This window comes from Panthera leo, chromosome B1, assembly GCF_018350215.1.
Source record: "Panthera leo isolate Ple1 chromosome B1, P.leo_Ple1_pat1.1, whole genome shotgun sequence".
Lineage (NCBI taxonomy): Eukaryota > Metazoa > Chordata > Mammalia > Carnivora > Felidae > Panthera > Panthera leo.
The window spans coordinates 81,786,714-81,800,580 of NC_056682.1; the positions used below are offsets into that span (position 1 = coordinate 81,786,714).

At 37.1% G+C, this 13,867-nt stretch overlaps 2 protein-coding genes across 4 annotated transcripts in view; one reads left to right on the forward strand and one right to left on the reverse strand.

Moving 5' to 3' along the window:
* ABCE1 (ATP binding cassette subfamily E member 1) overlaps positions 1-9,302 on the reverse strand; it is a 32,545-nt gene extending 23,243 nt beyond the window's left edge. Inside the window, exons 1-3 of the mRNA XM_042935397.1 lie at positions 9,169-9,302; positions 2,431-2,560; positions 1,249-1,334 (exon numbers count right to left, since the gene is read on the reverse strand). Coding sequence (XP_042791331.1) covers positions 1,249-1,334; positions 2,431-2,533 — 189 coding nt within the window. The 5' untranslated portion in view covers positions 2,534-2,560; positions 9,169-9,302. The remainder of the gene's footprint in view (positions 1-1,248; positions 1,335-2,430; positions 2,561-9,168) is intronic.
* ANAPC10 (anaphase promoting complex subunit 10) overlaps positions 9,219-13,867 on the forward strand; it is a 112,522-nt gene continuing 107,873 nt past the window's right edge. For 2 of the 3 annotated variants that reach the window (XM_042935402.1, XM_042935401.1), the window contains exons 1-2: positions 9,377-9,454; positions 12,578-12,704. In XM_042935402.1, coding sequence (XP_042791336.1) covers positions 12,590-12,704 — 115 coding nt within the window. In that variant the 5' untranslated portion in view covers positions 9,377-9,454; positions 12,578-12,589. Of the gene's footprint in view, positions 9,455-12,577; positions 12,705-13,867 lie in introns of all 3 variants that reach the window. The other variant, XM_042935400.1, reaches the window with a different exon arrangement.

The window sequence follows — 13,867 nt, forward strand, 5'->3', positions numbered from 1 at the left end:
TAGAATATTATTTCATGTACGTGGTGCACTGTTAGTACCTTAGTGTTCAGAGGGTATCTATTATCCCCACCACAGATTCCTCATATCAGTATCCTTTCAGCCACTGAAGTGTATACCCCAAAATTTGAGATCTCATTTTTTTGTATCAGTGAAGAAGAAAATAGGGTAGAATATATTGTTCAAAATCAGATCTCCAGCACCCCCAACACTGACAGGTACTTAAGAGATTAGTAAATGTTTTTTGGAAGGAATGTTTCTTGCTTATATTTTCAAAACGAGGGAAAACACTTTCATACCAATGAAATTCTTTTGGATACTTAATTAAGGATTCAGAAACCAATGTAAAATACACATAAACCTTATGAGAATCAGTAACAGGGTAGTATCCATACTCTGGTAAAAGCTCCTTTTTAAAATAATTATCTACAAATATCTAAATTAGAAACATAATGCACTGGTTCTTAAATATCATTTATGAACTAAGTTTGGAAATCTATCATTTTAAAGTTGAAAGCCTTAACTAAACCATTCAATGCAACAAAAACTAATTGAGGTATTTTGAAAAATTACTGCGTTAAATTAAAAAATTTTGGCTGAGTGCATTTCTGTTTAAAAGATGTGATTTAAAATTAAATACAGACTTGAAAAGACTGCAGGTAACATGACTCATACTTTTTGTATTTACGTTTCCAAAAGTACTTGTAAAGACATGCTCTAGAATGTCCTTCTCATAAAAGGGTGAAATAAAAAAAGGATGAAAAAAGAAATTAATTTTGGTTGGAAACAGCTTTCCAAAGTTGAGTGTGGCAAGGATAACTTTTACATAGGGTGGCTTAATTAATTAAAACAGCAACAATATTAGATTTTTGCTAGAATACCATTCTCCTAAATTTATATTCTTTATTCGCCGCTTTATATTTTGCCTCTTTAAAAATAGTTATAATGGGGATGCCTGGGTGGCTCAGTCGGTTGAGTGTCTGACTCTTGATTTCGGCTCAGGTTATGATCCAGGGTCATAGGATTGAGCCCCATGTTGAGCTCCGTGCTGGGCGTGAAGCCTGCTTGAGAGTCTCTCTCTCTGTCTCTCTCTCTTCTTCCTTCCTTCCTTCCTTCCTTCCCTCTCTGCTTGTGCTTTCTCTCTCTCTCTAAAAAAATAAAAAATTAGAAAAACCAGTTATAACATATTCAGAATTTTCTGACTTCTTTTTCAGCTTGCAAATGTGATCCGATAAATAAAATATCACTTACCTTAATACAAATACCACAACCAATACAAAGGGTTTCAGAAATCCATGCTATTTTGCTCTGGGGTGTAACCTCTATGCATAATTTTCCTGGCAAAAGAAAAGATAGAATTAAGTCATTTTCCCTGCCATTCTAATTTTCTGAACATTGTTATTTAGGTAATTCTGGTTCCAAATCTCCATACAGAAGCTGATTTTCAAAAACAAAGAACACAGGAAGAAATACATTTGAGATAATATCCTAAAAAAACAGTGCTATGTGGGAATTAATTATAATTAATATATATTAATTTACTACTGGGGAAGAAAATATGCTTGTAAAACCTAAAACAGTTTTGTTATTTTTTAAAAAGTTTATTTATTCATTTAAGTAATCTCTACCCTTAACATGGGGCTTGAACTCAGGACCCTGAGAGCAAGAGTCACATGCTTTCTTGACTGAACCAGTCAGGTGCCCCTAAAACAGTTTTATTTTAAGCTGAATGACCTGAATATTTAATTCACAAAATATACCTTGGAAATGGCAATGTACACCAGAAAAAGGAATGTAATATGTTAGCTAAATCAGTAAAGCTCCAAAAAGGTATGTAGTCATCCAATATACACAAGAAATTAAACTTGGCATTACAGATATTAATAGAATTTCTAAATAGCACGGCAGACTATAATAGATGACATCTAAAGTTTAAGATTCAAAAGTACACCTCACTAGTACAGTTAAAGTAACAATTATAACATAACCCTCAAAGACTACCAATAATTCTGAATTGTTTTAAATTAATTTTGAAAATTAATTAATTTTGGAAATATACAGTAAAACCTCATGAATTAGTCATTCTTATTAAGCTATTTATTCTTGCTTTTTAAAATGAGAATACTATCAAAACCAAAATATACTGGTAGTCCTCTCTCCAAGACTTAAATAATTATAGAACTTTTGTAGAACAGTAAGAATCTTAGTAACAAACTCTGCTTTTATAGCCAATGAACTTTAAAAAATATTGATAATACATTATTCTACCATTAGCAAAAATAGGACCGGTTAGTCACAAAGCAATAAAAAATTTAGAACAAAATCTGGTCTTATTTTTACAGTTTAAAGAAAGTAAGTATATGCCTAGAGAACTATGAAGTCAATTTTTTTAAAACTTTTTCTTATCTTTAAATGATCCAAAGAACTGCTTACCCATTCGAACCACAGGGCAACTCTTTTTGCACTCCTGCCGACATTTCTTAGGTTTACATTTGTCATGGTTGACAATAGCAATTCTCGTTAATTTATCTGCCATAATTCTAAGTAAGAATATCCAGCTTTTCTATTAAAAGAAAAGTTAACAAAATTATGGCACAGTCAACGCAATTAGTTAAGAGAAATGAATCATAGGCATAAAAGTTGAAGAGAACATAAATTATCACTATATTCAGATATGATTATCTAGAACTACTAAAAAAAAAACCTAGTGAAATCAATGAAATGACTTAGTCACGTTGAGAAAACAAAATTTTACATATATACTACTAATCAGAAGATTTATGTAAAGAAAGAAAAAGCACACTGGTCACAAAAAAGGAAAGATCTAGGAATCATCTTACAAAATGTATACATGTGAGAAAACTTTCAAATCACAACTTAAAAACATAAAAGACTTCATCAAATTACACAGTCTCAGTTTTTACAATACAGAATAGTCAATATCAGACATTTCAACCTTCCCCCAAATTATACATTTAATCCAATTTCAAGGAAAAAACATTAAGCCAGACAAGCCAAACCAAAAGTTCTCATGCAAAAAGAATGGCTTAGGAAAAGGAAAAAGAGCAAATGGAATGGGGGAACCTAGATTTAACAGATGGAAAAAAATGATATAATGTCTCAGTAATTAATACTGATACCAGTGTATGAGTACAGTCCAATAAAACAGAATAGAAAGAGTTGATGTGAAAAAGTAATACATATAATAAAGATGTTTACTCCCTCTCTCAAATTAAGTATTACTTCATGTCTTATCTATTAAGGATGTTAATAACAGAAATAGGAAATTATTAAGGTTGTGACCCTGATGTTGACTAAGGGGAAAAGTTACAAATTGCCATTTCTTTAAGAATTTGTAATATGTCCAAGATGACATTTATGCTAATAGCATTAAAATGAAAAGACCAAGGAACCATACATGTAGATTGTGCTCACTTTTAAAGCTTCTGTAAGTCTTGATATTTAACAGTACCATCAATTATGCAGCTAAGCTCAAAGTGAACTTAAAAATCTTCTACCATGTTGGGCTTAGTGACAGACATCAATTTTCTCAGAATGGTGATTAAAGTAAATAATTCTGAAAACTATCTTAAAACTCCAGGTTATTCCAGTATGTAATGGCAGAACCTGAAGCCAAAAGAATACCCATCAAAAAAGACATTCTGTTGGCCTTTTCTATCAAGGATTGTGTTAATTCTGATTTTGTTTTGACTGACTGCTTTCCCTTGTACACCTCTTTTTCACTCTGCAATGCCTTTAGGTTTGGAGTGGGATAAGAGATTATGCTCAATGCTCCTCCCAGACTATCTTATCTCTCCCTCCTCATTATAGTCAGCTTTTGCCTCTCAGGTCATCCAGCTGCTTCCATTTACTAACCATCAGATCACTCCCTCCCATCCTCATTTCAGCCCTAGGCTAAATTTTACTCTTTTACAAATCCTGTCAGAACTCTTGATTTCAATATGTTCATAGATGATCTTCCTATTAACAGCCTGTTCTCTTAGTTCAGTAACCTCTCTCCTCCAGTGATCTTGTCTTTCACCCTCATTCCTTTGGTGAAACCTTTGACCTTATTTTTTTTTAATTTTTTAAAAATGTTTTTATTTATTTTTGAGACAGAGAGAGACAGAGCATGAGCAGGGGAGGGGCAGAGAGAGGGGGAGACACAGAATCCAAAGCAGGCTCCAGGCCCTGAGCTGTCAGCACAGCGTCTGATGTGGAGCTCGAACTTACAGACTGTAAGATCATGACCTGAGCCGAAGTCAGATGCTCAACCGACTGAGCCACCCAGGCACCCCGCTTTGACCTTATTATTACCAATGACTGCAATCCTTCTATAACCCGCTTTTCAAATACCCCATTCTTCAATTACTACTCCTGTCTTTTCAGTTTACCCCTCTCGTACCCAACAATCCAACAACCCTTTGAACTCCCCATTCCCCAGACCTACTATCATTATCTCTTAATTCTACCATATTACCACTGTCCCTCAGTTTTTCTAACTTCATGTCCCTCTGTACCCAGCTAAAATTCCACCGTTAATCATTTATATGCTAAACTATAATCCTAGTTACATACAACTCTTCACCTGCACACGTAAAGCTGAAAATGGGTAGACAAAAGCAAAGCCTTGCTGGTTAGTGTCATCTCAAGTGAACCAGCCAACCGGCAATCCCATATAAACTTCTACAGTAAAATACACTTGCACACTAAAAGACATCTACTAAGGGGAATTTTCTAACAATTCTCTCCTGTACTTCATATCATCAATTATTCCACTGGATCATTTTCATCAGCATTCAAATAATCTATTATCTGACCCCATCTTCCCCCATTGCTTTATTTCTCGTTCCACTTATTTTTAATGTTTACTTATTTATTTTGAGAGAGAGTATCCCAAGCAGGTTCCGCGTTGTCAGAGCAGAGTTCAATGAAGGGCTGGACCCATGAACTGTGAGATCATGACTTGAGCCAAAATTAACAGTAGGTAGGATGCTTAACCAACTTAGCCATCCAGGCGCCCCTCTCCTTCCTTTTATAGCAAGACTATTTGGAAGAGTTGTATAGCTATAGTCAGTGTTCCAAATGTCTGTGTATTTTCTCTGGAATTCATTTCAGACTTTAGTGCTCATCATTCCACCAGAATAGCTTGTCAGGTCCACCACTGTTCTATACATGGGTAAAACAAATAGTTAACAGTTCCTAATTTACTCGAACAACCTATTGCGTCTAACACAAAATATGACTTTTTCCTGCTATACAGAAACCCTTTCTTAACTTGGTTCTGGGACATAGTACTGATCCAGTTTTCCTCCTATTTTCCTGGTCACTTTTCCTTATCTTCTAGGCTTCTAAAAGTTGAAGAGTGCTCTAATACTGTCACATTTTTTAAATTTATATTCATTCTTGGGGTGCCTGGGTGGCTCAGTCGGTTAAGCGTCCGATTTCGGCTCAGGTCATGATCTTGCGGTCCGTGAGTTTGAGCCCCGCGTCAGGCTCTGTGCTGACAGCTCAGAGCCTGCAGCCTCCTTTGGATTCTGTGTCTCCCTCTCTCTGACCCTTCCCTGTTCATGCTCTGTCTCTCTCTCTCTCAAAAATAAATAAACACTAAAAAAAAAATTAAAAAAAAATTTATATTCATTCTCTAAGGTGTTTTATTCTAATCTCATGGCTTTAAATCCTATTTATATGTTGCTAAGTCCCAAATTTCTAGCTCTAGTCATGACACCTCTCCTAACCGTAAACTTGTTTATCTACCTGACTACCCAACAGCTCTTCCTGAAGGTCTAATATACATCTCCCAAACTGAACACCAGAAGTCCCAACCAAAATGTGCTTCTCTAGCAGTCTTGCCCATTCTGTTAAATGACAACTCCAGTCTTCCATTTACTTAAGCCCAAATCCTTGAAGTTATCTTTTACATGCCACAGCAGCAAATTCTGTACAATTTACCTTCATGAATCTGGCCACTTCTCTTCACTCTGGTTTAGGCCATCATTATTTCTTACCTGCATTACTCTAATAGCTCCCTATCAGGTCTCTCTGCTTGACTTTTACCTACTTCTACTCCAACCCTTGACAGTTCCTTCTCATGACAGAAGTAAGGGTGATCCTTTTATTTTTTTAATGTTTATTCATTGTTTGAGAGACAGAATGTGAGTGGGGGAGAGGAAGAGAGAGGGAGACACAAAATCCAAAGCAGGCTCCAGGTTCTGAGCTGTCAGCACAGAGCCTGATGCCGGGTTCAAGAACCAAACTGCCTGAGCCACCCAGGTGCCCCAGGGTGAACCTTTTGAAGTGTAAGCCAGATCATGTCACTCTTCTGCTTAAGGTCCTGCAATAGCTTCTCTACTCATTCTGAGTAAAAGCCAAAGTCCTTAAAATAACAAACGAGGTACTGATTAGCTTATACTACTTTCTCATCTCAACTCCAACTACTCCAGCTCTTGTTCATTTTGATCCAACCACCTTGGCTTCTTGTGGTTCTCAGAGCACATGTCAGACAGTTCTTGCTTCAGGGCCTTGACCTTTTCTATTCTCTCTGCCTGTAATGCTATTCCCCCTAGTGAGTTACAAGGCTCACTACAAGTCTTTAATGTTTCTCAGTGAGCCTTCTCTAGCTTATACTACCAAAAAATACACCCACTGTTTTGGTTTTTTCTTTCCTGATTTGCTTTATTTTTCTCTTTAGCTCTTTCCACTATACTGCACAGTATATATTTCATATGTATGTGTATATATGGTTTATGTATGTATTTATCGTGTGTATACATGTATTTATATATTCTTTCTCTCTACACACAGACAGTACTTTTCCCTCCCCAAGTAAAAAGTACTCCATCACGAGGACAGAGATTTCTTGTCTGTTCAGCCCAGTGGCTAAACCAGTGTGCAGCATATCATAAAAGCTCAAGTATTTCTGTTGAATAAATGAGAAAATTAATTTAAAAATAGTAAATAGTTTTCCTATAGGTTATAGTGACTTCAGAAATATTGCAAATTACCAATATTTCATAGCAACAGCTATCCGCTAAAGTATGTAGTGAGAAAAAAAAAAATCAACCAAAGGAGACTAAGTATTTATGTAATAAACAGAATGGTAATGGTAACTTCTAGACCCATTACCCTTTTAAAAGCTGGTCTAGTTTTCATAAAGACTAGAAGAGAAAGAAATCAAATGACTTTTGAATTGCTACAAAAAAAGCTTTCATTGTAAGTTACAACTCCCTGAAAACTGAAGATTTGTTAGTTATTAAAATAAAGCTGGACACCATACAAATTATCCGATGAATGAATGTCATGAAGTTCATTTTAGAGGATAAATCTTTCATCACAAAATTGTTTATGTTCAACTTTATTTCTGTCAAACTACTTAAGTGTTTCATCTAATATTTCAAAAAACCTTTTTAAAAACTAAGTGAACGTGAGATGACTTTTATAGAAAAATAAAAACATATCAGAGATGACTAATAAGCAGATTTATGTAAGCAAGTGATAAGTTATAATACGTTTAAGAATAAGAAATACAGAATCTTTGTATAACTGTTACTTGTGTAAACACTACTGATTAAATTCGTATATTATTTTCAAGAATTGGCCGGGGGGGGGGGGGTTCCCTACTTTCTTTTTCAATGAGAATGATACAGGCTGTAAGGCTTGGGTGGGGGAAGGTAGAGTTTAGTAACAGACTTCTGGAAACAAAGAGAAATGTGAAGATATTTCAGATCTGAATACAAACTTTTCAAAATAGGTACTCAAACAATGACCCTCAGTGTTATTCTTCCAGCTGGCAAGAAAAAAGGAAGTGAGGCATTATGAAAAGCATTTGTAGTCTAAAACCAAAATTATTATAACACTATGTGAAAGCACTTAAAAGATTGCTCTTAACAAATGATGCTTGGTATCACATAAAATATCCCAACTTATGGTTATTGCAGGTTATTAGTCTTATAAAACATGTAAGTTGGGAGTGGTGCACAACTCTGATTTCAGAATCCTACACTGAAGACATTTAGAAGGGACAACAAAATACCACTTTTTTTCCCCCAGAAACCGTATTAAATGTTCTCCTGAAAAAAAATTTTTATGGGGCTAACAAGGTTTTTAACGTGAAAAAAAAAATACCCTTTTTGATACAAATACAGATAAGAGCCCTTCGCTAATATTGACAAAGCATTGTTGTTAGGTAGCTGATATAGGATGAATATTCTCAGTATAGGAGACAAACGTACTGAGAAATGCAACGCAAATGCCACTATCATAAATGCCTAACTAGCAGTCTCTGTGGAAGAGAGGGTAAAACAAACAATCCCAAAAAACCCTCCCACATCCCTCCCCACTGTTTTGACAGTTATTTCTCACTGTTACGGACTACCATACACAAAATAAGAGAAAATACATTTATGTAGTTTACGGGATGTGAGAATAGGCTTTGGACTTCGCGTCTACAAGGTACGAACCAATGCGCCCCTGATCTCATGCAATTTAAGACTTAAGGGGAAAACAAGTAAGTCACCAAGAAGAAAGTACCAAGTGCTATAAAAGCGCACCAAAAAAGCTAAAGGCATTCAACTGGGAGGTTACTTGGGATAATCGAATACACGTTGCTCTATGAGAAAAGGAGAGCTACAGCTGGCCATCATTTCTATAAAGACGGCAAAATGCCATGACTCATTCCATAATCACCAGAAAAGCCGAGGAAGAAAAGGCCACGACTTCCTATAATCAAATACGCACATGTGCCAATAAGTCCATTTTACTGTGTCAGGGTAAGGATGGGAGGTGGGGGGGAAACGACGATGCTTTGAGTTCTGAAGTTGCCTTCTTCTCTGTAATAGGGCAAGAAGAGTAGTAAAGGGGGAGTGGAGACGGTGGAGATTACATCTCTGAGATGGCATCTAAATCCATTCTCGTAGCCCCTGGCGGGAGGTGGCTGGCAACAGTGGCCAAGAGCCAGGTCAGCTGGAGGGGATGCGCGACCACCTCTAAGCCCTCCGCGGCGTCCGCGCTTCGGCGGTTCCAGCTGTCCCTCCCGAGCCGGCTGCCACGCGCCGCTGCCTCCTTCACTGCTGACACCAGAGGCCTCACCAAAGGCTCTCAGACAACGTCCCTACTGTCTAAATCGTGGGAGACCACAGCTAACGGCCAAACCCTCCCGGGCCATTCAGGTACCTGGAGAAAACGACTCCCTTGCGGAGGAGAGCGCAGAAGCCAAGTCAGTTCTTCCTTTCACTTCTCTCTCACACAGCGTGTTCTTACGGCCACCGGCCAAAATGGCGGTGCTCAACCACCGCCTCGCGCATGCCTTAGGGACGCAGTGCGCGCGCGCGACAGAGAGCGACAGGCGGAGCCCTGGCGAGAACTGACGTCATTGTCCTGCGACTCCAAATTAACGTCTGTGGGAAAGCCGGGCTGTCCTGAGTGGGAGTGGCACCGAGCTGCAGGGTATCTTAAAAAGGTGGGTTGCGGCAAGCCGGGTCTGCAAGCTCTAAGGGCGTGAGCTTCTCTCCTCCGCCCTGTCCTGGAGAATGGTTCTCTCGTAAGCAGATGCGTTCTCATCCCTATTCTCAATCCCCTTTTCCGCTCGCGATCTCAAGGCCGCTGGAGAGCCATTGCCCATTCTAGTATTTCTAGCAGAGGTATCTAGCAGAGTGTGGTCCAGGTACTGCTGGCCGTGGCCTTCTCTCCTTGGCCTCAGTTTCTTTTGAACGGAGTGGCCAGGAACCCAGGTTTTTCCGAGCTCCGCGTTTTTTCCACTTGGTGGCGTCCAGTATCAAAGCAGGCAGTTGAATTCTGCTCCTATGTAGAGATGGCTTTTTTTTTTTTTTTTGACAATTTAACATTTTTGCATATTTGACAATGACTGGACATTCAGCTTATAGTGACAGTCATAGGTGTACTTGTCTCATCCTAGACCTTACTTAAATTGCAGAAGGCAAATACTTTAGCTTAGGACTGCACCTATTCGTTCATCCATTTATTCGTTAAGTAAATTGCTAACTGAGCATTTAAGTCTCAGGCCTTTCTGGATTTTACAGTCTAGTGGCTCTACTATTGTTTAATAAGTATCAAGAGCTGTGTTGAGATTAGGAAACAACTGAAATCTAAAAGGTGTCAAGGAGATGGTATACTGAAATATTGGGCCAAGTTTTTTTCTTTTTTTAAAGTTTATTTATGAGAGAGAGAGAGAGAGAGAGAGAGAGAATCCCAAGCAGGCTCCCTGCTGTCAGTGCAGAGCCTGACTCTGAAATAGAGTCAGTTGCTTAACTGACTGAGGCCACCCAGTCTCCCTGGGCCAGGTTTATAATAGCATATATAACAATGTTCAGTATCTGTAACTTTGCACCACATAAGCTGTTTTACATGTTCACTATCAGATATTTTTTTAAAAATATTTTTTAAATGTTTATTTATTTATTTTTGAGAGAAAGAGAGAGAGAGAGAGAGAGAGCGAGCAAGTAGGGGAGGGGCACAGAGAGAGGGAGACAGAATCCCAAGCAGGCTCCGTGCTGTCAGCACAGAGCCTGGTGCAGTGCTGGAACCCGTGAACTGTGAGATCATGACCTGAGCTGAAGCCAAAAGTCAGATGCTTAACCAACTGAGCCACCCAGGGGCCCCAAAGATTTTTTTTTTTCATGTTTGCATAGACTTACCAAGATTAACAAAAGATGAGAAAGTTCCAGTAAATTTTTGGGTTTAGAATGGGTCAGTTATTCACTTCTACGCCTTGAAACCTTTTTTCTGGCATTATCTTCTATGGCAAGAGCACACATAAGTTAAACTTCTGACAACTAGTGGGGAGAAGTGATTTTTCTGTTTCACTTAATGGACTATTTAAAATGGAGACCAATATCTCATTGTGGTTTTGTTTGCATTTCTCTGATGATTAGTGATGTTGAGTATCTTTTCATGTATCTGTTGTGAGATATCACCTTATGTCTGTCAGAATGGGTAGAATCAAAAAGATAAGAAATAAGAAGTGTTAGCAACGATGCTGGAGAAAAAGGAACCCTTGTGCATTGTTGAAGGGAATGTGAATTGGTGCAAACACTGTGGGAAACAGTATGGAAGTTCTTCAAAAAATTATAAATAGAATTACTATATAATCCAGTAATTCCACTACTAGGTAATTTACCCAAAGAAAATAAAAACACTAATTTGAAAGGATATATGCACCCCAGTGTTCACTGCAGTATTATTTACCATAGCCAAGATGTGGAAGCAACACAAATGTCCATCAGTGGATGAATGGATAAGGAAGATGTGGTATACACACACACACAGAGAGAGATAGATAAATAGATAGGTAGATACACACACATTATGAAATACTAGCCATAAAAAAAGAATGTGGTCTTGCCATTTGCAACCACATGGATGGACCTAGGGGGTATAAGGCTAAATTAAATAAGTCTGAAATAAGAAAGAAATAAGAGAAATAAGAAATAAGAGAAAGACAAATATCATATGATTTCACTCGTGTGGAATTTAAGAAACAAAACAAGCAGAAAAAAATAAACAGACTGTTAAATTCAGAGAACAGTTTTCTAGAGGGGAGGTGGATGGGAGGATGGGTGAGACACATAAAGGGGATTAAGAGTAAACCTACAGTGATGAGCACAGAGAAATGTATAGAATTGTTGAATCATATGTTGTACACCTGGAACTAATATAACACTGTATATTATATTTTAATAAAAAGTTATCAAAAACAAGTTTACATTTGCTAAATAAAAAATGGAAACAGATATTTACATATTCCTGGAATAAGAATATTTCTAGATTTTTTTTAAAGTTTGTTTTTGACAGAGAGAGAGAGACAGACAGACAGACAGATCGTGAACAGGGGAGGGGCAGAGAGAAAGGGAGACACAGAATGCAAAGCAGGCTCCAGACTCTGAGCTGTCACCATAGAGCCTGACGTAGGGCTCAAACTCACGGACTGTGAGTTCATGACCTGAGCCAAAGTCGGATGCCCAACCTACTGAGCCATCCAGGCGCCCCTGGAATACGAATATTTCAGTTTAACTTCTCTAAAGAAAAAAATTCATTTGAATTAAGAACTTTTACTCAGAGGGGTACCTGGCTGGCTTAGTTGGTGAAGCATGCGACTCTTGATCTTGGGGTTGTGAGTTTGAGCCCAACGTTGGGTGTAGAGATTACTTAAAAATAAAATCGTTTAAAAAAAAAAGAATTTTTATTCAGAGAGGTATAGAATTGTATAGCATTATGGAATTATAGATCAAGTCAGCCCCTTTTAGAGGTAAGAAATAAAGCCCAGACCTGCCTGAAGTCTAAGCTAGTTAAAGGAGAGGCTGAAGTTGAAACTCTGATCCCATGCTCTTTTGACTATTATACTCTACTGTTTGCACATCTTGTAAATCATAATATATTTTAGAAACAAAAATTGAATTCCTAAGATTTTTTAATTATAGTGGTTGAGTTAGGTTAACTTCATTTGAGAAATAGATGATTAATATCAAGGGTAGTGATCCATTTTGCTACTAAATTTTAATTTTTACCTTTTGTAGAAAGAAGCTCAGGTCATGGTATAATGTGGATATTCTTGTTTTCTTCGTAGAATATTTTAAAAATGACCACACCAAACAAGACACCTCCTGGTGCTGACCCTAAGCAGTTGGAAAGGACTGGAACAGTACGGGAAATTGGGTCACAAGCTGTTTGGTCACTCTCATCGTGCAAACCAGGTAAACAAAACAAAACAAAAACCAAAAAAGTTGTTTGTGATAACTATTTACAGTTTCCTTGTACACAGGACTGGCTTTAATATTCTTTTTTGTTTAGATGGTTTATTTTAATTTTAAACTAAATTAATTGAGTTTTCATTTGTTATATATTTCTTCCCATTTGTTTTACTAATTCCACTTTAAGTTAACTGCAGGTTTCATAAGGTCTCTTCTTTATCCTCCTCTATCTCTGCAATGATTTAATTATTTGGCGAGCATTTTTTGTTGGTTATCTCTCTAGATGGGATAGGTGGGTGATACATTTTTTGAGTCATTGCATGTTCCTTTATTTTACTTTATTTTATTTTACTCTTTTTTTTATATATATATTTTAGATATATAGATAACTTTATTTTACTTTTTTTAAGAGTTTATGTTTTATTGTTTTATTTTACTTTATTTTACTCTTTATTTTATTTTATTTTATTTTACTTTATTTTACTCTTTTTTATAGATAACTTTATTTTACTCTTTTTTTTAAAGAGTTTATGTTTTATTGTTTTAAGTTTATTTATTTATTTTTGAGAGAGAGCACATGAGTGGGGTGGACAGAGAGAGAAAATCCAAAGCAGGCTCTGCCCTGTCAGCACAGAGCCTGATGCAGAGCTCAAACTCACAAACTGTTGAGATCATGACCTGAGCTGAAATCAAGAGTCAGATGTTCAACTGAGTGAGCCATCCAGGCATCCCTTTTTCTTTTAAAAAGTTTTATTTTTTTATTTTTTATTTTACTCTTGATTGGGATAGAATTTTTGGGTCGTGGTCCTCTTCTCAAAAATTTGTGGTACTATATCATTATTTCCTTTTTGTTGCAAATAAGAAAGCCTATGCTTGTCTCTCTTTTTTTCTAAGTAACTTGTTCTTTCTTTCTGGAAGCACTTAAACTTTTTTTTTGTTTTTTAACATTCATTTATTTTTGAGAGAGAGCAAGTGCATGAGTGAAGGTGGGGGAGGGGCAGAGAGAGAGGGAGACATGGAATTTGAAGCAGGCTCCAGGCTCCAATCTGTCAGCACAGAGCCTGATGCATGGCCCAAACCCACAAACCATGAGATCATCACCTGAGCCAAAGTCAGATCCTCAACTAACTGAACCTTCCAGGTGCCCCTAAACTTTTCTATTCTTA